Below are 23781 nucleotides of genomic sequence, written 5' to 3' on the forward strand. Positions count from 1 at the left end.
AAAACAATGTTATCTAAGAGAATTTCTTCTCCCAATATCCAGAATGCACACACATTGCCATCATTTAACAGACTGAAGGCCAGCCTGGTCACACGCTGTAATATGTAAGTTATATTTGGAATTTTAATCGCCACCCATTTTTATGCCTCTCCAAATTATTACTGCAGGAATAGTAATGATTTCTGTAAAAGTGATTCATTTTGTAATGGGTAGCTTAAGCTACTCTACTGTAGTTAAAACTCAGTTACCTTAAAATATATATATTTCCCTATTCTTTTTCCTCACTTTGACAGCATTGCTTCAGTGACACAAACCCTCTTCTTGACATTGAACTAATTGCCAAACTACTGGCAATAAGGCTAAACTGATATAATATAAATGACAGAGAAAGGGAAAAATAAACTCTTCCAGGCTATGATGTGGGGCACTTAGCTGAATTTATGAAACAAATATCTGCTGGTCAGTTCATTAAGTAAAACATTTTGAATATGTCACTACTGAAAGCAAAACTGGACAGTATTTGCTTTTTGAAACTTTTTGAAACTCACAATCCAAGGGCTTGAAAAGTTAGTAGTCAAGGGAAACCAATATTGGTTGGCATCCTATTAATAGCATATGTCTGATTATGTATGCAGGGCAATTTTTTCATCATATTGCAACAGTCTTATTCTGCTCATAGTGATGGAAACAGCATACTGTGATTGTACATGGTGCATTAGTGCTGCACATTATGCATCGTACAACATCACTTAATCACTGACATGTGTTACACAACACTGTGCTGAGGACTTCTGTTGGGTAGTTTTTAACTTTTAAACAATGTACATAATATTGAAAGTTAAAACCCCACTGCTCCTGCATTTACACATATATTGGAAGCTCACATTTCTGTCCCCAGCCTAAGCTTATTTATGAATCATCTCAAGACCTTTCTACTTGAAAAGGTTTCAGGTTAGAAGAGGACTTTTTCATTTTTACTCTATGTTTTTAAGATGATTAGTGAATCCAATTTTGTATTTATTTTATCTTCTGAGTGGAATGGGCTATTTGCTAAAATGAATGCAAAAGAGAGGAAATGATGGAAAAAACTTGCTATAGCCCAGAAAAAAACTACCATCAATCAAAGGAATTCTTATCTGACTACTTGATTCACATTCAGCCATGGTTTTGAGAATCTACAGGACACTGAAAATTAGAATTTAATCCTGGGAGATAATATTGGCTTTTTCCCAGAATAAAATGATTTTTTTTCTTCAGGGATTCATCCTATATTTAAAGGGGATGAACATTTATCTGACAAGTGTAATTACACTTATTGAGAAAGCTAGTCTGTTTTCTTAGGTTCATGCAACCAAGTTCAGTATGAAACCAAATTTTTACTTTAGAACTGACAACAGCCAATTTGTCGAAGTTAAAACTCAACTGGATTACGTAAGATTGACTGATTTATTTTTCCATATTTTTCATTATAATTTTACTTTTAAAAATCTAGTCCACACTACAATTTGTTGTTAATGAGAACAACATTTCTAAAGAAATCAAATTAACCAGGCGCATCAACAACTGGCCAGACCTCTCTTAAGCAGCTCCATCATGCCTGGAGTGCAAAATGAATATGAAAGGAAGCAGGCAAAGCCCCGTACATATCCACCGGGAATAAATGAGGCATATACACAGTTTCTTTCATTCAGAGCTGCATACCAAGGGTCTAGCCTGAACAATCAGATATAAGAGGCATATGTGTGTTTTCAAATATATCATCAGTTTGCCTAGAAGAAGTATAGATTCGGTTTACTGAACAAAGTGAAGAAAGAGAAACATTTGCGGTTACCAGTTCCTTGTACCTGAAAGCCACGATACAACCTAACACACAAGGACAATCTCCAGAACTGGAAATGGTATTCTTCACTACTGCACTGAGAAGCTGCCCTGCCTGCAAGGGTGTACAACTCGAGGGACGGATTCTTCCAAAAAATATACTCTTTCCATGAAATATTAAGCTTAAGCCTCTCCAGAGTTCTGGGAAACATCAGCATATTAAATTTCCATGCTGTACATTTTAAAATAAAAATCCTTCCTGTGAGCCTCCATTTCAAAAACGTTGCTAGGTGTACCCCCTCCCCACAAAAATATTCTTCTAGCAGCATTTTCGACCGAAGTGTAAAGCAACCTGGTTGGCTTCCATGCAGGCGATGGCCTCCTCCAAGAGGGAAAACTCCACGCAGATATAGCCATAGTTGTAACCTGGGGACAGCATTTAAATACAGACGGGATTTGCGTTAGTGCCAGAAAGCCATTATTTTCAGTACCTAATTTCCCCTCAGCATACACCCAGCTACCACCCCACCATGCTTCCCACAAAACAAGATAAAAGCAGCAGCTGATAATATTTAAAACTCAGGTCCAAATGAAGCTTTGGTTTGATGGTACCTGGCAAGAAACGCACAATCCTGTTTAGTTCTTATGGATCTATACAGTACATTGCGTGATTTGGACTTCCATTAAAAAAAGATCAATAGTGTGAAGGGTGTATTTGCACAGAATCGAGGAAACACTAATCATTCCAATGTTCAACCTATTAAAAAGCATGGTGTGTTTTTTTAAAAAATGGATAAGCATCTGCTGCCAAGAACAATATTTTTAAAACAGCGCGCTTAGAAAAAGAAGGACTTTCTTAGTTCATATTATCTTTTCAGCAGTGGTTGGAACAGCATTAAATTCTGGAAATGTATTTCGTTTCAAGGATATTGTACAATATAAAAAAAACCAACCCTATCCCTTTTAATAAACAGGGTTAGTGCAGTTCAAAGACACAAATATTTATAGAGAATTATAAAAATATATTAATCCTTTCTTTAAAACCATTCCAGATTAAAGAGCCAAACCATTCTTGAAGTTATTTATCATCTTTTTCCCCCCTAGAAGGATCATTCATTACCCACACTTAGAAAAAAATGTATTTGTTTCTGATGAAAGGAATTTCAAGAAGGAATGCATCCATCTGCCTGAAATTTAGCTAAGCAGGGCACATAAAAAAACCCTCAACTTTGAAGCTATTACAGATTCATAACCGCCTAGATTAAAAACAAAGTTTACTCAGATCAAGATGTGCCACTTAAAGCAGGGAGGAACACCTATAATTTCTGTGACTGAAATTATAAGAATTAGTTTGCATTGCTATAACATATCACAAAATTGAAAAGAACCATGTGTATTGAGTGCTTTATTTATTCAGATACTTCCAATCTTTCCACAGCAAACCCATGCATTAGCATTATGAACTGTCCTGATTGCAACAGATGGCCTTTCACAACAACTCTACAAAACAAAATAGGTGCTATATCTGATGAATCCAGCATACATGTTCATATTTGTAAAACATATGAACAAGCAAAGATATCTAAGTATATATCTCATTGTTCATTTATCTATAACAAGAGATAACTATCAACACAGCAGTAACAATTTGTTTTAAATTATGCCTGTGCATAGTATGCCTGGACATCTGATCTATTGGTCCAGAGAACACAAAGGAAACAATTCCTTCTCTCTCTATAACGAGTAGAGATAGATGCCCATACTGGGGTATCATCAAATAGCAGATTCTTGTGTGTTCATCCCTACTTTTGATTAGTGGCTACTGAAGGAAATGCAAAATGTAATGTCAAAACTATTATGAGATGTAACTACTTGTTTACAGTCAAAATAGCACCAAGCTGCAAGATTCTATAACATTTCCAATCTAATCTTCTATTAATAGTGTGAAAATTGCTTGAGCTTTCACTTTCTCAGAACCCCTCACCACCACCCAAGTAACTGGAATAGCCAAGCCGAAAACCACAAGAAACCTTCGAACTGGAGAATCAGCTGCACATATGATTGTCATCAATTTCATCAAGATATCTTGTACAAGATAAAGTGACTATCTACAAATCAAACTGTTGTGAGCCCCCTTTCTCCTGCTGACAAAACAAGTTTTTGTGAAGCAGCTCTTTTGCCTAAGAAACTATGAAGCAGCTGTATTGTGTTATGTTTTACCACACTTTTAGTACAAGACGGAGTAGCAAAACTAAATGTTGCGAAAGACACATGTACTAACTCATTGTGAATTAATCTTTACTACTCAAAGATGAGAAAACATAAGACATCTAGGGTGCAGCGGGCCATCAAAAAGAAGGCACGCCTGATATATAAATATAGAGAGTGATGTCTTATGTGAAGATGTTTTGCCATTAAACTCAATGACTGAGCTCAGTTACTCAATGAAGGTAAATGAACGTTCATAGGAGCGAAAAAGGAAATACACTATATATTATCAAACAGGTGCCCCCAGTGGCACAATGGGTTAACCCTTGTGCCGGCAGGCCTGCTGACCAAAAGGTCGGTGGTTTGAATCTGGGGAGCAGCGTGAGCTCTCTTCTGCCAACTCCAGCTTCTCATGCGGGGACATGAGAGAAGTCTCCCGCTGAATGGTAAAACATCTGGGTTTAGTATGTCCCTGAAGAATCTAAAACAGTGGTGTCACACTTGTGGCCCTCCAGGTGTTTTGGACTTCGGCTCCCAAATTCCTGGCCATTGGGCATACTGGCTATAGGGCTTCTGAAAGAGTTCTTGTGGACTATGCCTCTGTGCTGGAAGTGAGAACGATGCATCCCTTTTCATGCTGTTAAGGCACATATTCAAGCAGCTCTAGTTATCCTGATTACTTGTGAGGGAAACTGAGTGTTGCAGTCAAGCAATATCTGGACGCCTGAATGATTCTAATCCCAATTCTGTGCATACAAGACAAAAATAATCTGGTTGGCCCCTACAAGAAATTGGCTTTTTCCCCAATCCAACAGGCCTCTTCTGCAATTAAATATATTTTACCAAAATTATAGATAGATTACAATTTACAGAGAGAAAGTACTATTTGCACATTCTGGCATTATATCTTGCATGACGATCTGAGCAGGATCTTCATTTATACAATTCTCTTTAAGAAGGAAGATCTACTGTAGCATTCTGTTCTAGCTCCCAGGTGATTTGTTTATCCAATGCTACATCATTAACCATAGTTTGCTGAGTTTATCCAGCTTAGGTTCCTCTACGGAGGAGTCATGTTTAGATATCAAGCTAAATCATTGTTTATGCATCACAACAAAGAGCAGCGGCAAGCTTCAGACATGTATATTTAAGCACACAATTATATATTTTAAAAAAAATTAGAATGTATTCTACCTCAAATGAAAACTACACAGAAATAAAAAAAATTCTCCCACATCAGGAATAAACGTATGGAAAATTGCATGTGGGGACAAAATAGGTGAATATCAGCCAACTATATAAACTTCCCCCCAATTGCATGTAACAGAAATAAATGGATGTTTTATTCAGGGGTGTCATGATAACAACATAAGCTAACATTTTCTGAAACACGGTACAGCGGGGATGGGAAAATGCAGCCCACAAGGCCATTTGAGGCCCACAAGACCCTGCAATACAACCCCCCCCCCCATATTTTCAAGTGTTGGTTTTATTAAGAATGCCCCTGCACTTTCTGGAGCCAGTGGGGATGGTTGTGCCACATTTCAGGCTCAAGAGAGAGCTTCACTGAGTGAAGAAATTCAACCCTTGGGATATAAATAACGGAAAAATTCATGGCATTTTGGCACGTTTAATCACCAGCACACACATATGTACTGGTACAGTTTTTCTATGCACAGACAATTATAAATGTGCTTGTTTGTTCATAAAGTGGATCTGCAGAGGTATTTTCTTCTTGATAGCTAAAAATAGGATGAATTTTCTCTCAAGATCTGCTCTGTTTCCCTACTATTTTTTATATATACGCATATTTCATTGCATTACATAATAGTCACAGCTTTTTTGGGGGGATCCCGGTTTTGGTTTTTTTGTATTCCTTGCATAATATTCAGACACCCTTCTTTGTGGTCTACCCCTTGGAGCAGCCCCAATACCTCTGAGGAGCAGGCATGCGGACAGGTGAAAGTGCGAGAGGGTGAGATAGGAGGCTTTCCTTGGCTTTCATCAGTTGAGGGAGGCTACAGGACAGCTCACCCATGCACCAGAGGGAGAGGTCCACAGTGTAGGCCTCACAATTTTCACTGCATAATACTCACACCTCCCTTTTTTGAAGGGAGAAAAGGGGGGAGTGTGACTATTATGCAGTGAAATACAGTATATAAAACTCCTCTAAAATGTGTTTTGCTTTAGCTGAGATGATAAAATTACTGAATCCCGGAGAGACAACTGTATTCATGTTTAAATTTCTATTCATTTCCAATTTTACTTCCAAACATGTTTCTCTAAAGCATCAAGCAACATTTTCCAGTATTTTATTTCTATTTCATTTAGTTGTAAAGAGACATTCTATGACATCATAAAAATATGAAAATTAATGTACCTGAAATGCTTTAGTTATTCTTGCTATTTTACTGGCCCTGGAGGATTCTCTAAGCCCTACAGAGCTAGGTTTGGGGACACATGGTGAAGTTAAAGCAGGAAGAGTGAAATCACACACTCTTTCGGTTGGAATGTACTCAACATTATAATTTAAATATTTAAATGAATTACTATAGGTGTGTAGCTGTTTCTGTCATGTAAGTCTTACATTTGAGCAAAATCATGTTTAATCCAAGGAACACATACGGAATTTTCTTCAGATTTGCACCCCACTTAGAAAATATCACATAGGACAACTTAGTGGCCACTGAGACATATAGGTATCATATGAAGAATAACTTAAAACAAAAATGAAGTAAAATAAAGGTATGCTCTTCCTAATAAACATGTTTTTTTTTTATCCAACAGAACATGCACACTGAAGCTATTCAGACAGTACTGGAAAATATTTGATGCCATGCCTTGGGCTTGCACTTTTTCTTATCCTCACAGATCCAGCTATTAGAAACTTCTGACCATGATTTTCAGCCAGCGATTTCCCAACACTGCAGATCATTGTTTACAATGTTAGATACCAGACAAATATGGTTTCCACAAAGCATTTTTTTGGATTTGAACTCAACAACAAAGTTATACTTTGTCATCAATTGTAACTGAATATTTCTGATTTCCACATGCAAGGGAGAAAGACTTTTCATGACCATAGGTTTTATGCTGAGAACTCTAAACCATAATTTGGTGTTACATCTGAACAGCCCCATTGTTTACGACAAAAGTAATAACATTAATGGGACAGCCCAAAACATGAGAATTACTTCAAAATCCCTTTTAAATTGCTGTTATACCAACTCCCCAAACTGATTCCAAACACAGGAATATTGAAAGCTGTGTGTTGAGGAGTACTGTGAGGATAGCTTCTGAAAAGAAAAAAACGGTGTGAATATGCCCAGTGACCACACTCGGACTGTAGCTATGTAAGGAAGTTACTGGACACCAATGAATCTTAGCTTCCTAGAAAACAAGGAGTAACAGTGATGAGGCACGCATTAACAGGCTAAACAAAATATTTAGATATTTCAGGCTCTAAATCTATATGGAGATTTATGTCACTGGAAAATGATATATTTCCAAACCACCTCTCCATGTTCCTCCTACATTAGTTCACTTTGAATTTTCCATTCTACCTGCCTAGCTTTGCATAGTTTATTTCCGCACAGAAAATTGCTAATTACTCCGTTATAGAATTCATCTGGATGCCAGTTAGGAATATGTGAAGTTAAGCCAAGATGCTGTAAACAAACATCCTCTGAAATAACAACTAAAATCCTTTATATAAAGTTTATTACTCAGCCAAATTGAGCGATCAAGATTTGATGATATTGAAAGGAGATGCATCTTTTAGTGATACAATGGAAACTCTGAACACCTATTTAGGCAAAGCTTGCTAAATGCCTCAATGAAAGAACATAATAAAGAATGCCTGTCAGGGAGAAAAATGCTATCAGTTAATTTTTTTTTCCTGTAAGAGCTTTGTTTTACATCTTTCATAGGTGTATCATGAATAGCATAAAAGAGGCACAGATGATTTACTGTTTATTTGTTAAGCCCGTGCCTGATAAATCTGAGAGAAGAGCTAGGAAACTAGGTGACTCCAAAAATATATAAATGAGTAATTAGAATGTAAGCAAGAAAAGCCGACAAAGAGACCTATGTTTTAGAGCCTTTAAGGTAAACCCACAAAATGGAAATATACACTGAAAACCTCACCTGTAGTATAATCTTTTAATCTCAAGTTCTTCATAGGAAATCCAGCAGTTGCTTGGAAAGCATGGAGAATCTACAGAAGCAAAACCAAAACATACATTATAAACTGACAATGCAACACAGAAAGACTATTCTCTCTGGCCCAAATGCAACTACAGGTTGAGTATCCCTTTTCTGAAATGCTGGGGGGGGGGGGGGGATAATTTTGGAATACCTGCATTTGCACACCAGATTTCATCATATAATAATCACACTCCCCCCCCCTTTTTTTTTTGAAGAAAAAATTGTGGTGTGACTATTATATGGTGGTGACTATTATGCAGAGCTTCACTTGGTGCCAGCCAAGTAAAGTCTCATAGCTGGAAAGGGCACAGGCAAATGAATAAAGGGTACAACCACAAAAATACCAATTCTGCCACTCCCAAAATGGGGGTATGACTATTATTTGGTGGCTACTATTATGAGAGGAAATACAGTATTTATACACAATGAGATGTCTTTGAGATAAGACTCAAACATGGAGTTAATTTGTTTCAAATTTACCTTATACACATAGCCTGAAAATTTTAAATAATGTTGTGAATTAAATACAGTTTGGGTACATTTAACCATCAAAAAGCATGCTAGTCATCAGTGTGGACAACTTTGGAATTCCGGATAAGCAATACTTAACCTGTTTAATAATGCAGTAGAAACCACAAATCCTAATTACTTGCTAATGTGATAAGGAAGGGGATAGAACAAAATACTACTTACATCATCTTTTGTGGCTGTTTCAGGCACTCTTTCTAGTCGAATCAGCTTGCTTGGCTTTACATCTTTGAGACCGGTTCTGTAATCCTGGTCCTTGAAAAAAAATCAGAAGAACTTTAAAAAACAGTCATGAAAGAGATGAAAGGTATGATGTAAAGCTCAGAGGTATGTCAGTTAATTAAAACATTTGATTTAGTATCAGTAGCAGTAATTACTTTCCTAAATCATTATTTCAAAGAAACTCAAAGACAGCATCCTTAGAAATAAACTGTATAACATCTTAATCACCATTAACTGTTGATAAAAACAGGAATGTTGATTTGAAAATGTTGATTTGGCTACTGATCTCTATGTAATATCACTCTAAAATATCTAAACTACTCAACACACTAGGGGAATAGATAAAGTTAACAGCCGAAGGAACGTCTAGCTTTCTATTAAAACATAATATCATCTTCCTTGAAAGAGCTTATTTATTTATTTATTTCACTTGTATACCGCTTTACTCCCCCCAGCGGGGGACTCATGAACATGCTTACTGCTATGAACTGTAACCAGTTTCTCCAGTAAGTCACATACCTGAAGATCTGGCTGAGAAGCTTTACAAGATTTTCCTTCTGCAAAAGCCTTGCCATGTTCATAGTCAAAGAGCTGGCCTCCTGGCAATCGATGATCTACATCTCTGTACTCAATGCCTCTGTAGTCTGTATCCTGCCTCCCAAGGAAGTCCAGTTCACTTTTTTCCTTCACTCCAAGTCCAGATGATTCAGACACTAGCTGTTCAGCCAAAGAGAGCTCCGGATTGGAAACAAAGGCCTGTGAAGGGTTCTCTTGGTCCTGAAGAGCAGGAAGAGGACCGCAGCTATTTTTGAACTCTGCTGAAGATTCACTCTCAAGATTGTGTCCGTCAGTTTCTTCTTCTCTGGCTCTTGGCTCTGACTGTGGAAACTCCTCATTCTGCATACCCATGGAAGACCTCTCTCTAATAGCAAGAACAGGCTTCTCTGTATTGCATTCTCTTTCTTGCAGAGAACCTATAGACTGACAATGCTGGTAGTCAACAATACTAACTTCTGCCAAGCGGGTTTCCCTGTCTACAAACTCCAGAGATGGTGGGATATCTCTACTCCTAAAATCCTGATCAGCTTGGGGTTTTGGCCTGTTTCTGAAGTTTGGATGTGGTACATCCCTATCTCTGAAGTCTAAGTCAGCTGTACCCATACCTCTCAAGTCTACATCAGGAGTATCTCTTTTCCTAAAATCTGAATATGGCTGGTCTCTACCCCTATACTCCTGTTCAGCCATATCTCTTACCCTAAAGTGTGGATGAGATCCATCTCTATTTCTGAAATCTAAATCAAATGTTCCCCTTGCATGAAATTCTGCAGAGGCATCATCTCTGCCCCTGTAGTTCATAGTATGAGCCTCCCTATCTCTGTAGTTTGTACGGAATGCCTCTCTGTTTCTGAAATCCATTGGGGGAATGTCTCCTCCAGTATAATCCACTGACTGCCCTTCCCTATCCTGGAAATCTCCAGGATACATCTCCCTGCCTCTGAAATCTGGAAGGAGTGGCACCCTGCCTCTGAAGTCCAAATGTGACTCATCTCTGTTCTGGAAGTCAGAAGGTGGGTAATCTCTGCCTCCAAAATCATGCAAATGGCCCTCCCCACCTCTGAAGTCACTACGTGGTCCATCTCTACCTCCAAAGCTGAAAGCAGGTTCCTCTCTGTTGGAAAACTGAGGATTGAGGATGCCTGGGACTCCCTGGATATCAAAAGGAAGTGATTCTCTGCCAGAGAAGTTGCCAGAGTGTCTTTCTTGAGCAAGACTATCAAGGGGAGGAGGAGAGTAATCCCTGTTCCACCCGGGAGCAAATCTTTCTTCTTGGCTCCCACTGTAGAAATAAAGACAGTGTTATTCATAATGTCCGAGTTTGAAATCAGAAAACATCAGTATGTCTTCTCTAATTTTTTTACAGTGCTGTTCAACAGTTAGATCCGCAGAAGATAGTGGTGTTTGGTAGCATAAGAGCAGGTAGTGTACGACAGATGTGATAAGTAAACTTGTGCACTCTCATTTCACCATAATTTCCAGAAGAACTCAACATGGAATACCTGAAATAGCAATGTGTTAATGAAGGCAACAATACATATTGTTTCATAGTATATGCAACCTGGAACCTTTAGAGAGCTGTTTCCAAAACGACTCTACATTTGACTTTCATGCTTCTTGAATCAGTGGAATAGTCATCAGTTCAACTTCTACTACTATCTTAAAAGGGTCCTCACTTTGGTTCTCCTGTTATTGCTCATCTGTTACTTCATGTATCTTCCAAGGTATGACAACTATTTCTAGACCATATTATCATTTGTCAAAAATACAATTACCAGTCATAGGTGGAGGAATGCTATCCACAGCCTCTTCACTTATATTGTTTGGTTTTTCAATACTGTGTACCAAAGCCCAGCACTGAACAATACTCTACTGTAATTACATGTTCTACCAGGAATGCATAATGGTATAGAAAGTATTATCACATTACCTTCTTTATTCTCAGTTCGTCTGAAACTTATTTATTATGAAGAACATGGGTATGGGAATGACAGATTGTTCAAATTTAATATTTATTTTAAAGTCAGTCACAAAAATCAGAATTGCTATTTATTTATATTGTTCTACAAAGCTGAGACTGCAATATTCTGAAAAATATTTCAACCAATAACTATCTATGTTCAAATATGAAAAGAGAGCTTAAAACAAGGACTATTTGATCATTTTTCCCATGTATTTAGCAAAAACATGGAGTTGGAAACTGTACTGTGTCCACAGCCCCTTATTTCTGGCACATAAACATTCTGTACAATTCAATCCTCCAAAAACCAATTTCTGTTGTTGTGTGGTTGTTGTTTTTAAGTTTATAAACTGGTATATAACTTCTAGTGAGTAATTTAAAGACATATGGAACAAAAATGTTTTTAATGAGTCCTCTTCTGCATTCTACTTAAGTCACCCCTGAAGCAAAGTATTGTTCAGGCAACTGTTTTACTCTCCAAACTAATGCACACCTATAATTGCCAAATATCTTTGGTGTTACCCTTATAAAGCTATTAAAATATGATAGATTTGTCAACTTGTATATGTTGTACAAGTATGATTTCACATTAAATTACTTACCGAAAAGGACCAATTCTGTTAGCCGGTCGAGGATTTCCCCACATTTTGTATGTGATTGACAACCACACTGTTCTTTCTACTGCTTAATTGCAGAATCTATGAGATAAAATACAAGATATTTTAATTATTTAACTCCATGAGTCAAAATTAGGCATCATCCTTTAAGACAACAGGCACCACACATTTCTACTGTTAAAAAATCTTAGCCAGTTGGAATCCCATATGGCAATGGTTCTCAACCTTTGGGTCCTCAGGTGTTTTGGCCAGTATACCAGTGTTAGAATTTCTGGGAACTGAAGGCCAACATTTGGGGACCCACAGGTTGAGAACCACTGCCATAAGGTACATTCAAAAGTGTAGGAAAAGGCTAGTCTGCAACAGAGGGAATAAAATATTATTTATTATTTATTTATTTCCTATATTTAAACCCCACCCTTCTTCTGCCCGAGGGGGTACACAGGGCGGCTTCACAAAAGCACAATGCAGTGCCAACATCATAAAACAATCAGCAGTACATTAAAATATTAAAACAGCAATTAAAACAATTGATTAACACACTTCTATTAAAATCAAAATTTAGTATATAACCTTACAAAATGTTCAGAGATGTAGGTTTTACTAGAAGCTTGGTAGCAATCTTTCTGAACTGTTATTTTCATTACCTCAAAAACGCAATAATTTGATCATATGCATGGATTTTTGAACTGTTAACTATGTTAGTTTTTAGATAAATGCACACTTCAAAATTAATTTTAATCCATTTCTATAAAATCTAAATAGGTAAACTTAAAATATCAGGCAAGGTTTCTAAGGCAAATGCTGTGATTTAAGAAAAACAAGCACTACGTGTGGTTTTTGATGCATATCTGAAAAATTAAACTTAGGGAAAAGATCTCCCCAAATGCTCTCAGGCTTGGATTAAGACTTTTAGAGGCTCTAAGCCATTAAAAGATTTTGGTGTCCCCACATATGGATGTGAGCACTGGACCATAAGGAAGGCTGAGCAAAGGAAGATAGATACTTTTGAACTGTGGTGTTAGAGGAAAATTCTGAGAGTGCCCTGGACCGCAAGAAGATCAAACCAGTCCATCCTCCAAGAAATAAAGCACAACTGCTCACTGGAGGGAAGGATATTACAGGCAAAGATGAAGTACTTTGGCCACATAATAAGACTGGAAAGCTTGGAGAAGACAATGATGCTGAGGAAAATGGAAGGAAAAACCAACCAAGGGCAAGATAGTATTCTTGAAGTGACTGGCATGACTTTGAAGGAACTGGGGGTGGCCACAGCCAACAGGGAGCTCTGGTATGGGCTGGTCCATGAGGTCACAAAGAGTCAGAAGCGACTGAACGAATAAACAACAACAAAACATATATATATTATTCAAATATCAACAATAATAAAATTTTATTTTTTACTTACAGTAAGATGGAAAATACTGTTTCTTTTTATATACTTCCACTTTATTTAATTTGAAAAGTCCTCCCCTATTTTTTCTAACTGCAAAGTCTTTTACTGTAGGAACCTCATTCAGCTGCACCCTTTTTGTGGAACCAGATTCAGCTGCACCAATTGCAGTCTTGCACCATATGGTCTGTGGTAAATCCAGCAATGGAAAATTTCTGTGGTGCCCCATTTCCCTTGATGCCATAAGCACATGCTTATTTTGCTTAATGATTAATCCAGCCCTTAATATTCTGTCTATTAACTTGCTCTTAAACATAATCCATACAAGACAGAAGTGCTCCTGGTCAGATCTGGGAATAGAGATTCAGCCTGCGTTAGAGGGGTCATACACCCCCTTAAAATGCAGGTTCGCAGTTTGGGAGTACTCCTGGATTTGGCTCTGAACCTGGACGCCCAGGTATCAGCAGTGACCAGGTGTGCTTTTGAACAGTTAAAGTCAGTGCACCAACTGCATCCATTCCTGGAGAAGTCAGATCTGGCCACAGTGGTCCATACCTTGGTCATATCCCAGTTTGGACTACTGTAATACACTCTACATGAAAGTGCTCAGAAACTTCAATTGTTCCAAAGAGCATCAGCCAGACTGCTAAGTGGGACTTCAGGGAGTGTACAACTCTTCTGTCGGAATAGCTCCACAGGCTGACAACACACATCCATGCACAATTCAAAGTGCTGGTTTTGACCTACAAAGCCCTATATGGCTCTGGTTCAGGTTATCTGAAGGACTGTATCTCTTTCTATGAACCTGGGAGGTGTCTACAATCTACTGCGGAAGGCCTTCTCTCAGTCCTACCATCCGCTCAAGCGTGTTTGGCGGGAACAAAGGAGAGAGCTTTTTTGGTGGCTGCTCCTAGACTGTGGAACTTCCTCCCAAGGGAGACTAAGATGGCTGGTTCCTGCTGGCCTTCTGCAGACAGGTCAAGACATTTTTCTGCCAACAGGCATTCGGAAAAGGATAAGGGGCAGGCTTTGGGGATGTTGGATGGGACTGTGGGGTATGAGTTTTAAAGGCCATTTTAGGTGTATTGCTTGTATTTAAATTCTGTTTTATCACACTGTTACTATTAAATTGTTTTTTGAACTTGTGTATTGCACTTTTTAAACTTCTCTAGTGTGGGATTGTCAGCCACCTTGAGTGCCCACAGGGAGAAAAGCAGGGTATAAATAAAGTTAATTACAACAATAATGATAATAATAATTCTAGTCAGAGAGGGAAAGAACCTTAAGAAAGAGAAGAGAACACACATTTAAAATACAGTACACTAACTGCAGAATCAAAGTATTCAGGTTGCCATTCATCTTCATGCATTACTGCATGCATTACAAGTTGTTTAGTTATTTATTTTCAAACTACACTCACTTTTACTAGCCCTTTAAAGAAATTTTGAAATTGTTTACATTTTAAAAATTAAATTTCCATTTGTTCAATACTTTCTTTAAAATAATTTATTTTTAATCAATCCTGTTAATTTATATTTGGAACAGGGTGCAGACCATCATTAACAATTTAGATAAAAAGAGTTTCAAAACCGGACTTGACTCTTCATTTGAACCTGATTTAAAAAAAACTCAGCTCCATGAAACAAACTCAAAGATTGCACTGAAATTATTAACTGCCACATTTAAAGACTTGTAGGTATATCAAGATGAATAATTGTTATGAACTTTCATTCAAAGTTAATGTGGTTAAAAATTATTTTAATACTGTTTTCATTTGTTTTTGTTAGGCTGCCATTATAAAAAATGAAATAAATTGTAAATTGTTTGATTATTTAGCTAACCTCAGAACAAAAACGAACAAATTAAAACAACCTTTTTGCTTGGAGGGATAGGTGGATTTATGAGAGAAGGGGGTTCTCATAAATGAAAAGTCCAATCAAGGGATACGGGAGGGGAAAAGCCCTGGAACCTTTGCTCACAACTTCCAGCTATGTAAAGCAGCAGAGTTGGGCCTTAGGAGTCCAACAGTCTGTCAAAATAAGAGTCCCTAGTGCAGGACATATACAACCCCCTCTTTGCGTTCCTCCAGGATGAATTCTGTGCCTCTTCTTTCTAGTCTGTGAATAGTTACATTTTTGATACATAAAAATGCAAACAGGATAATCTTTGTATATAAATAAAAAGACAGAAAACAGAAACATTAATATAGATAAAAGGGTATTTAAATTTGAGGACATTCCAATTTTGCCCTTAAGCTCACAGTACTCAAGCAAAAATATTTCAGTGGCAGAAAGACTAAGAGGCCAGTGAAGTGGAATTTACTAATAAATTTTAATGCATTATAAAAATATACTCTTAACTCTCCTAGTGCAAATGTTCCTTGCCCAGTTGGTATGATGAAACACATCACCAAAATTATCCAAAAAAATACAACCACAAATTCAGAATATACCTTATATATAAAAAAAATTAAAACACAAGGAGAGCAAATTAAAGGAAACAACAGGTGAGGCTAAAAAGCCATTTTTCCTTTAGTGCAGAATCTTAAAATGTCAAACCACTGCATCCTTTTAGAGCCCTGCTTTTAATCTACAAAAATAATAAATGAGACCATTAGATCCTTATTTTACTTATATTCCATCTTCCTCTAGAAAGTATGAAACGTTTTTATTTCAATGTACTGTCGAAGGCTTTCGTGGCTGGAATCACTGCGTTGTTGTAGGTTTTTCAGGTTATATGGCCATGTTCTAGAACAGCGGTTCTCAACCTGGGGGTCGCGACCCCCCAGGGGGTCGTTTGGCCATTTCGGAGGGGTCGCGAGGCCGCCTCCTTAGGCCCCGCCCACAAGGCTGCGAGCCCTCCCTGGGCGCCTTCGCGGCCTCGCCATTTGGCGAGCCCGCGGGGGAGCCCAGGAGGGGCTCGCGCGAAGGCTGCCTCGGCTCCCTCACCGCTTTGCCAAATGGCGAGGCCGCGAGACAGTCGGGGGCTCCTTTGCGCAAGTCCTCCCTGGGCTCCTTTGCGGCCTCGCCATTTGGCGAGCCTGCGGGGGAGCCCAGGAGGGGCTCGCGCGAAGGCTCCCTCGGCTCCCTCATGGCTTCGCCAAATGGCGAGGCCGCCGGGGGCTCCTTTGCGGCCTCGCCATTTGGCGAGCCCGCGGGGGAGCCCAGGAGGGGCTCGTGTGAAGGCTGCCTCGGCTGCAACTCCCAAATGTCAAGTCAAACCCCTCCCCAAACTCCTCCGGTGTTCACATTTGGGCGTATTGAGTATTCGTGTCAAGTTTGGTCTGGATCCATCATTGTTTGAGTCCACAGTGCTTTTGGAGGTAGGTGAACTACAATTCCAAAACTCAAGGTCCATGCCTGCCAAATCTTTCCAATATTTTCTGTTGGTCATGGGAGTTCTGTGTGCCACATTTGGTTCATTCCATCGTTGATGGAGTTCAGAATGCTCTTTGATTGTAGGTGAACTATAAATCCTAGCAACTACAACTCCCAAGTGTCAAGGACTAATTTCCCCAAACTCTACCAGTGTTCACATTTGGGCAGATTGAGTATTCTTGCCAGGTTTGGTCCAGATCCATCATTGTTTGAGTCCACAGTGCTCGCCTGATGTGAGTTACAGCTCCAAAACTCAAGGTCAGTGGCCACCAAACCCTTCCAGTATTTTCTGTTGGTCAAGGGATATCTGTGTGCCAAGTTTGTTTCAATTACATTGTTGGTGGAGTTCAGAATGCTCTTTGATTGTAGGTTAACAATAAATCCCAACAACGATACCGCTGAGTTGCTGAGCTTGTTGACCCAAAGGGCACAGGCTCTACTCCAGGAAGCAGCATGAGCTTCCGCTGTCAGCCCCAGCTTCTGCCAACTTAGCAGTTCAAAAACATGCAAATGTGAGTAGATCAATAGGTACTGCTCTGGTGGGAAGGTAACTATGCTCCCTGCAGTTATGCTGGCCACATGACCTTGGAGGTGTCTACGGACAACACTGGCTCTTTGGCTTAGAAATGGAAATGGGCACCACACCTAAGTCAGACATGACTGGACATAATGTCAGGGGAAATCTTTTACCTACAACTCCCAAATGACAAAACCAACTCCCCCCCCCCCAACCCCACCAGTATGCAAATTTGGGTGTATTGGGTAATTGTGCCAAATTTGGTTTGGGGGTCACCACAACATGAGGAACTGCATTAAGGGGTCACGGCATTAGGAAGGTTGAGAACCACTGTTCTAGAAGCATTCTGAGTACCCTTATGGGGAGACAGGTGTGGTAGAAATGCACAAAATAAATAAATAAATAAATAAATTCTCTCCTGACACTTCACCTGCATCTATGGCAAGCATCCTCAGAGGTTGTTGGGTCCTCACAAGGTCTGAAGATGCTTGCCATAGATGCAGGCGAAGTGTCAGGAGAGAATGCTTCTAGAACATGGCCATATAGCCCAAAAAACCTACATAAACCCTTTTTGATTTCATTTGTCAACACATTCAACCAATGCTGCTTTGGTCCTTGAACACAATCATTACTGCAAGAGACAGCCAATTTGAACTGACAAGACCAAAATCCCGAAACATTTTGCTAAAACTGCAGTCAATGGTCCCTGTGTAATAGAGTGTTGTCCTTAAAGAAAGTTACTACTTGATTCTGGGTATTTAACAACTATTTTAAATGACCATAAGCAATTTTATGATTAAAAAATATACAGAAACTCAGTGTCCTGAATAGATAAATCTACAAATAGGTTTATATTCATGTATAAAATAGGTACAATAAAATTAATGAGTCATAGTTGTATTCGCATGTGCTTTATTCTGACTGTTAATGTGATATCTTCTCTATTTTTATTACATTATTATATTATTCAATTAATTTTAAACATTTTCATTCCCAGAACAGAATAGTTTGATCCTACCAAGCAGAATTGATTCCTGTGCATTTTTATCTGAATGTTTTATTTATTTTATTTATTTGATTTCTACAAAGTTATATTTTGTTATTAAAGTCACTTTTTGGGAGCTGTATGGCTGCACAGTTCCATGCAAATATATTATTTTAACTTCAACAGTGCTGGATACCAGCAAGGCTGTAGTTGTTCTAACAATTCTTTCGGCTTTTTTGTTAATTTAAGTTCAATATGCTAATCTTCTAATTCAGTATGCTCAAACAAACATGATCCAACAAGAATGCGTTCCAAGCATTCATTAACTTAAAAGGATAGTGCCACAATACTTTAATTTAAATTTGTGTTCACCCATTCTTTACACAACTGAGGGAGAAATATGAGGTCATTCTGGGTTTTGCCAGTAAAATTAAGATCAGTACAATAAATCCTTCAAATCTGCAGGTTAAACTTTTGAGAATTTGATTATTTACAGATTTTATTATGTTCTCTCTCAAAATCTCTACACACTATGGCAGTAGTTCCCAATCTATGGTCTGTGGACTACCAGTGGTCCGCAAGAACTAAAATATGGTCCGCGGCATCACAGTTACTACAACATTGCAACGAGAGCAATTGGTCTTGCAAAACCCTCGTATAGTGCCAAGGCTTATTAAATATTGTTTTCTGGGGGCAAGCAGATGGAAACTACTGGATGGCATATGTTCTGTATCAGAAATGAGCTGATGTAGTCTATCCAATGCATTTTTCTGAATCAGCACCCCAAATAACCAAACTAAATCTAAAGTTGACCAAAAGCTGATTTGTAACCCTTTTGGTACTAATGTTGGAGAGTGGTCCCTGGTACTCTAGCAGGATTTTATGGTCAATGTTGGATCACTTAGATATTCCTAGAAAGATGTTCTGCCAAGTTTGTTTTTTTTTTTAAAAAAAAAAAAAAAGCTTTTTAAATATTGCCCTTCTCCCATTTTCTTGGGACCCCGCATTCCTAACCCCTGTGAAAGTAATTTAGTTTTATCCCACCTTTTTCCCAACACAGAGACTCAAAAGTAGTTGATAACAAGTATGACACAATACAAATTAAAACAAGGTAAATGCATTAAATGTATTAAAAATGTCTACTGTGCATGGACATTTCACTTTGTTCCTTTTATCTTCCACCTCTCTTCTCTGAATACTTTCTCCTCCCATTTTTCGACAGAACTCAGGCCCTGACTAATTCTAGTATTACTGCAGCACCAATATACCATTGTTAATTGAAACTGGACCTACTGCATTTAGCCTTTTTCTGAAGAAAGGCTAAATTACCAAGTTGGAAATCAAGAATCCATTACTTATAGATTAATTTATTAAATTATGAAATTAATTAATTCAAAAAATATTAAAACCAAGCTAAATCTGTATGGTTATAATGCTATTGTAGTAATTATTGCTATTATTATGTTTATTTACTGTATACCACACTTTTTCTCTCCACAAAAAAACTCATGGTGGCTTACATTAAAAGCATTTCAATACAATTTAAAATCTGAAAATATACAAACAGAATCTATATAAATAAAAATGAAATATTCATTTGAGGGATTAACATAACTCAAAAACCACTGGACAAATTGACACCAAATTTGGACAGAATACACCCATCAGGCCAATGAGTGACCATCACTCATAAAAACACTGAAAAACACAACAAAAGAGACTCAAAAAGCCAAAAAACAAAAATTACATGCGCAAACCACACATATGTATGCACACATACACAAATATATACAAACACATATACACACAGAAAACATGTATACACAGACTGAGCTACAGCAACACGTGGAAGGGGATGGCTAGTTAAATATAAATGGTATTAAAAACTCACAGCTAAAATTTATACAAAACATAAAGCAGTTGAAGGGAAACTTACACTATGTTAACAGATATCCATAGAAGGGTAATAGAAAAGACAGTCTATTCCAGCGGTTCTCAACCTGTGGGTCCCCAGATGTTTTGCCCTTCAACTCCCAGAAATCTTAACAGCTGGCAAACTATCTGGGATTTCTGGGAGTTATAGACCAAAACACCTGGGGATAGAATTACTGGTCAATTCTATAAGACAACTGAAGGATAAACATTATCAAGTTCTAACTACAGCATAAAAACCTCAGTTTACTGGACCAATTTTAATGGACTAAAGGGTTGCACTTTCCCCATCTCTGGACTAAGTATCACCGCTTTGAGTCCCCCTAGGGGTGAGAAAGCGGTATATAAATACTGTAAATAAATAATTATTAAGATCATATGGTTTTATTGACTTTTGCAGCATTTACTTAGACTGAAATACAATTTTCCTGACATTTCGATTTTTATTTGGGGTAGGGTTAGGAAGCGTGTATCTTTGTTTCAAATTCTTATCTGTAGTAGTGGTTCTGGTGAAATTTAACAATACAGATTCCGCATTCCTTAATTCAGAAATACCACCAAATCTCCATATGGGTTGCTAAGAGAGTGACAAACCTTTGCTTTCTAATGATTCAATGTACACAAGAATTTCATGCACAACATTAAAACACTGTAGAAAATTACTTTCATAGAGTTGGAAGAGACCAGAAGGCCTATTCATCCCCATTCTGCCATGCAGGGACACACAATCAAAGCACCCTCAGCAGATGGCCATCCACCCTCTGCTTAAAAACCTCCAGAGAAGGAGATTCCACCAGGTTCCCAGACATCTGCATATTCCACTGCCGAAAAGTTCTTACTGTCAGGAAGTTCTGCCTAATGTTTAGGTCTAATTTAAATCCACAGCTTCATGTCCTAGTCACCACAAAAGCAGAAAACAAGCTTGCCTCTTTCTCAACATGACATCCTTTCAAATATTTAAGCATGGCAAGGATGTCCCCTCTCAGCCCTTTTTTCTACAACCCAAATATGCCCAGTTCCCCATCTATGAAACACCAATGAATTTCAAGCTGTGCCTTGGGTCTCATCTCCAAAATATGTCATTATGTACCACCCTAAAGAATAATAACAAGAATGTATTGTAATAACAAGAATGTAATAACAAGAATATTTGTATCCCATGTGTAGGTCTTGTTTGAAATGCAATGCAGTCACAACACTAAAAAGCAGTGCACTTTAAATTCCATGGCACAATAATAATGCGAAATCTAAAACAGTTCTAGTATCAATCCTTCCGGAAAAGGGATAATCAACATGTGAAAGAAATTCATGGAAAAAGCATCACAGGGCATTTCAAAATGATGGACCCAATTTCAAAGCAGTACATTTCACGACGGCAACATGTTACATGTAGTTAACGGGTTTGAGCAAACTTCGGCCCTCGGGGTATTTTGGCCTTCAACTCCCACAACTCCTAACAGCTGGCTGTTAGGAATTGTGGGAGTTGAAGTCCAAAACATCCAGAGAGCCAAAACTTGCCCAGGCCAAATGTAGCCTTCAGCTGCATAGGTAATGGCAGTTCTCCATGGTGAGACTGACATTAGAGACCTTTGACCAAAGACATGCTAAAGGACAGTGGCTAGAGTAATACTTTCGAAGGACAAGCTCTAATTATTACAGTGACACCTCTCTTTCTCCAATGGAAAGCCAGGCGGGCTGTTATTGTTGTTCACTTGTTCAGGTGCTTCCGACTCTTCGTGACCTCATGGACCAGCCCACGCCAGAGCTCCCCATCGGCCGTCACCACCCCCAGCTCCTTCAAGGTCAAGCCAGTCACTTCAAGAATACCATCCATCCATCTTGCCCTTGGTCGGCCCCTCTTCCTTTTTCCTTCCATTTTCCCCAGCATCATTGTCTTCTCATTATGTGGCCAAAATATGTCATCTTGGCCTCTAATATCCTTCCCTCCAATGAGCAGTTGGGCTTTATTTCCTGAAGTCCAAGGCACTTTCAGAACTTTCCTCCAACACCACTATTCAAAAGCAGCTATTTTCCTTCATGCAGCCTTCCCTATGGGCCAGCTCTCACATCTGTAGGTAACTACGGGGAATACCATTGCTTTTACTATGCGGATCTTCGTTGGCAGTGTGATGTCTCTACTCTTCACTATTCTATTGAGATTGGTCATTGCTCTCCTCCCAAGAAGTAAGCGTCTCCTGATTTTCTGGCTGCAGGAATCTTTGCACCTAGAAATACTAAGTTTGTCACGGCCTCCACGTTTTTTCCCTCTATTTCCCAGTTGTCAGTCATTCTTGTTGTCATAATTTTGGGTTTTTTATGTTTAGCTGCAACCCAGCTTTTGCAATTTCTTCTTTCATCTTGATTAGAAGGCTCCTCAGCTGCTCCTCGCTTTTGGCCATCAAAGTGGTATCATCTGCATATCTAAGGTTGTTAATGTTTCTTCCAGCAGCTGTATGCCCTGCATATTACCTCCCCTCCCTCTCTTCCTTCCTCCGCCCGCCTCCTCTGGTTGAGCTTGTCGACGTCACCCGCCGCCTCGGGAAGAAAACAGATGCCGCCCAGGGTCTCAGCCCAGGAGGGAAGGGGCGCGTAGGCGCCACAAGCCGAGGAGGCCCCAGGTGCTGGGCGAGCGTTTCCCGCCTCGCCTGGCATCCCCTCCCCTCCGGCGAGCAGAGCAGCCCTTTCCTGCACGCCGGAACCGAGAAGGAGGGCCCTGCGTGCCCGACATGACAGAGAGACCCCTCCGAGCCCGCAAAGAGGAGCATCAAACCCACCAGACGAATCCTCACTCCAGTACGAGCCACCTACCAGAGTCGGTCAGGCGGGGAACGGGCGCCTCAGGCCTCCTGCGAAGCCGCGGCGCCGATCCGAGAAGACAGCGGAAGTTCCGGTGAACTTAACCACGTGACCTGCCGGCCCCTCCCGCATGGCCATAGAGTCGTGACGGCTAGGGCGTCCCCACCCCAAAGGCACTATAGTGGTCAAGCTTCTCATCCGGGTTCCTTCCCCCTTCCTTCCTTCCCCCCTCCCTCCCGCCTGCCTCGGAGGCGGAAGTGGGAGCTGCCCAAAGCAGACAATGGGGATCTTGCCGTCAAAAAAAACCATACTCGTGGCCTCCTTATTCTGACGCAGGACAGAATTGTTGTTTCTTTTTCTCTCTCTTGGTGATGAAACTTTATTGGAAATTAAGGAGTTCATGGTTTATGTTATTATTGTACAAAACCAGCTTTTTTTCTCCTGCTGCTACTACAATTGTAACAATAAAACCACATTTAGGACACATGTAAATTGCAATAGATTCTTTGGGCCTGCATCTTACAAATATGTAAGGAATGAACATTTTATCCTTTGTTTAAAATAAGATTTTCTACTATAGATGCTCTGTGTTTATAGGCAATAGACAGAGAAATAACTATTCAAAAAAGGCTTGAGATACAGAAATATGACTATTATTATTAAAATT

General features: G+C 39.1%; 1 protein-coding gene across 2 annotated transcripts in view; it reads right to left on the minus strand.

Moving 5' to 3' along the window:
* Positions 1 to 23247, minus strand: part of RBM6 (RNA binding motif protein 6) — a 64006-nt gene extending 40759 nt beyond the window's left edge. For both annotated transcript variants that reach the window (XM_060765744.2, XM_060765743.2), the window contains exons 1-6: positions 23127 to 23247; positions 12100 to 12195; positions 9502 to 10819; positions 8926 to 9015; positions 8173 to 8242; positions 2171 to 2244 (exon numbers count right to left, since the gene is read on the minus strand). In XM_060765744.2, the coding sequence (XP_060621727.2) occupies positions 2171 to 2244; positions 8173 to 8242; positions 8926 to 9015; positions 9502 to 10819; positions 12100 to 12143 (1596 nt within the window). In that variant the 5' untranslated portion in view covers positions 12144 to 12195; positions 23127 to 23247. The remainder of the gene's footprint in view (positions 1 to 2170; positions 2245 to 8172; positions 8243 to 8925; positions 9016 to 9501; positions 10820 to 12099; positions 12196 to 23126) is intronic.
* Between the last annotated feature and the right edge of the window lie 534 nt (positions 23248 to 23781).

Source organism: Anolis sagrei, chromosome 2 (assembly GCF_037176765.1).
Source record: "Anolis sagrei isolate rAnoSag1 chromosome 2, rAnoSag1.mat, whole genome shotgun sequence".
Lineage (NCBI taxonomy): Eukaryota > Metazoa > Chordata > Lepidosauria > Squamata > Dactyloidae > Anolis > Anolis sagrei.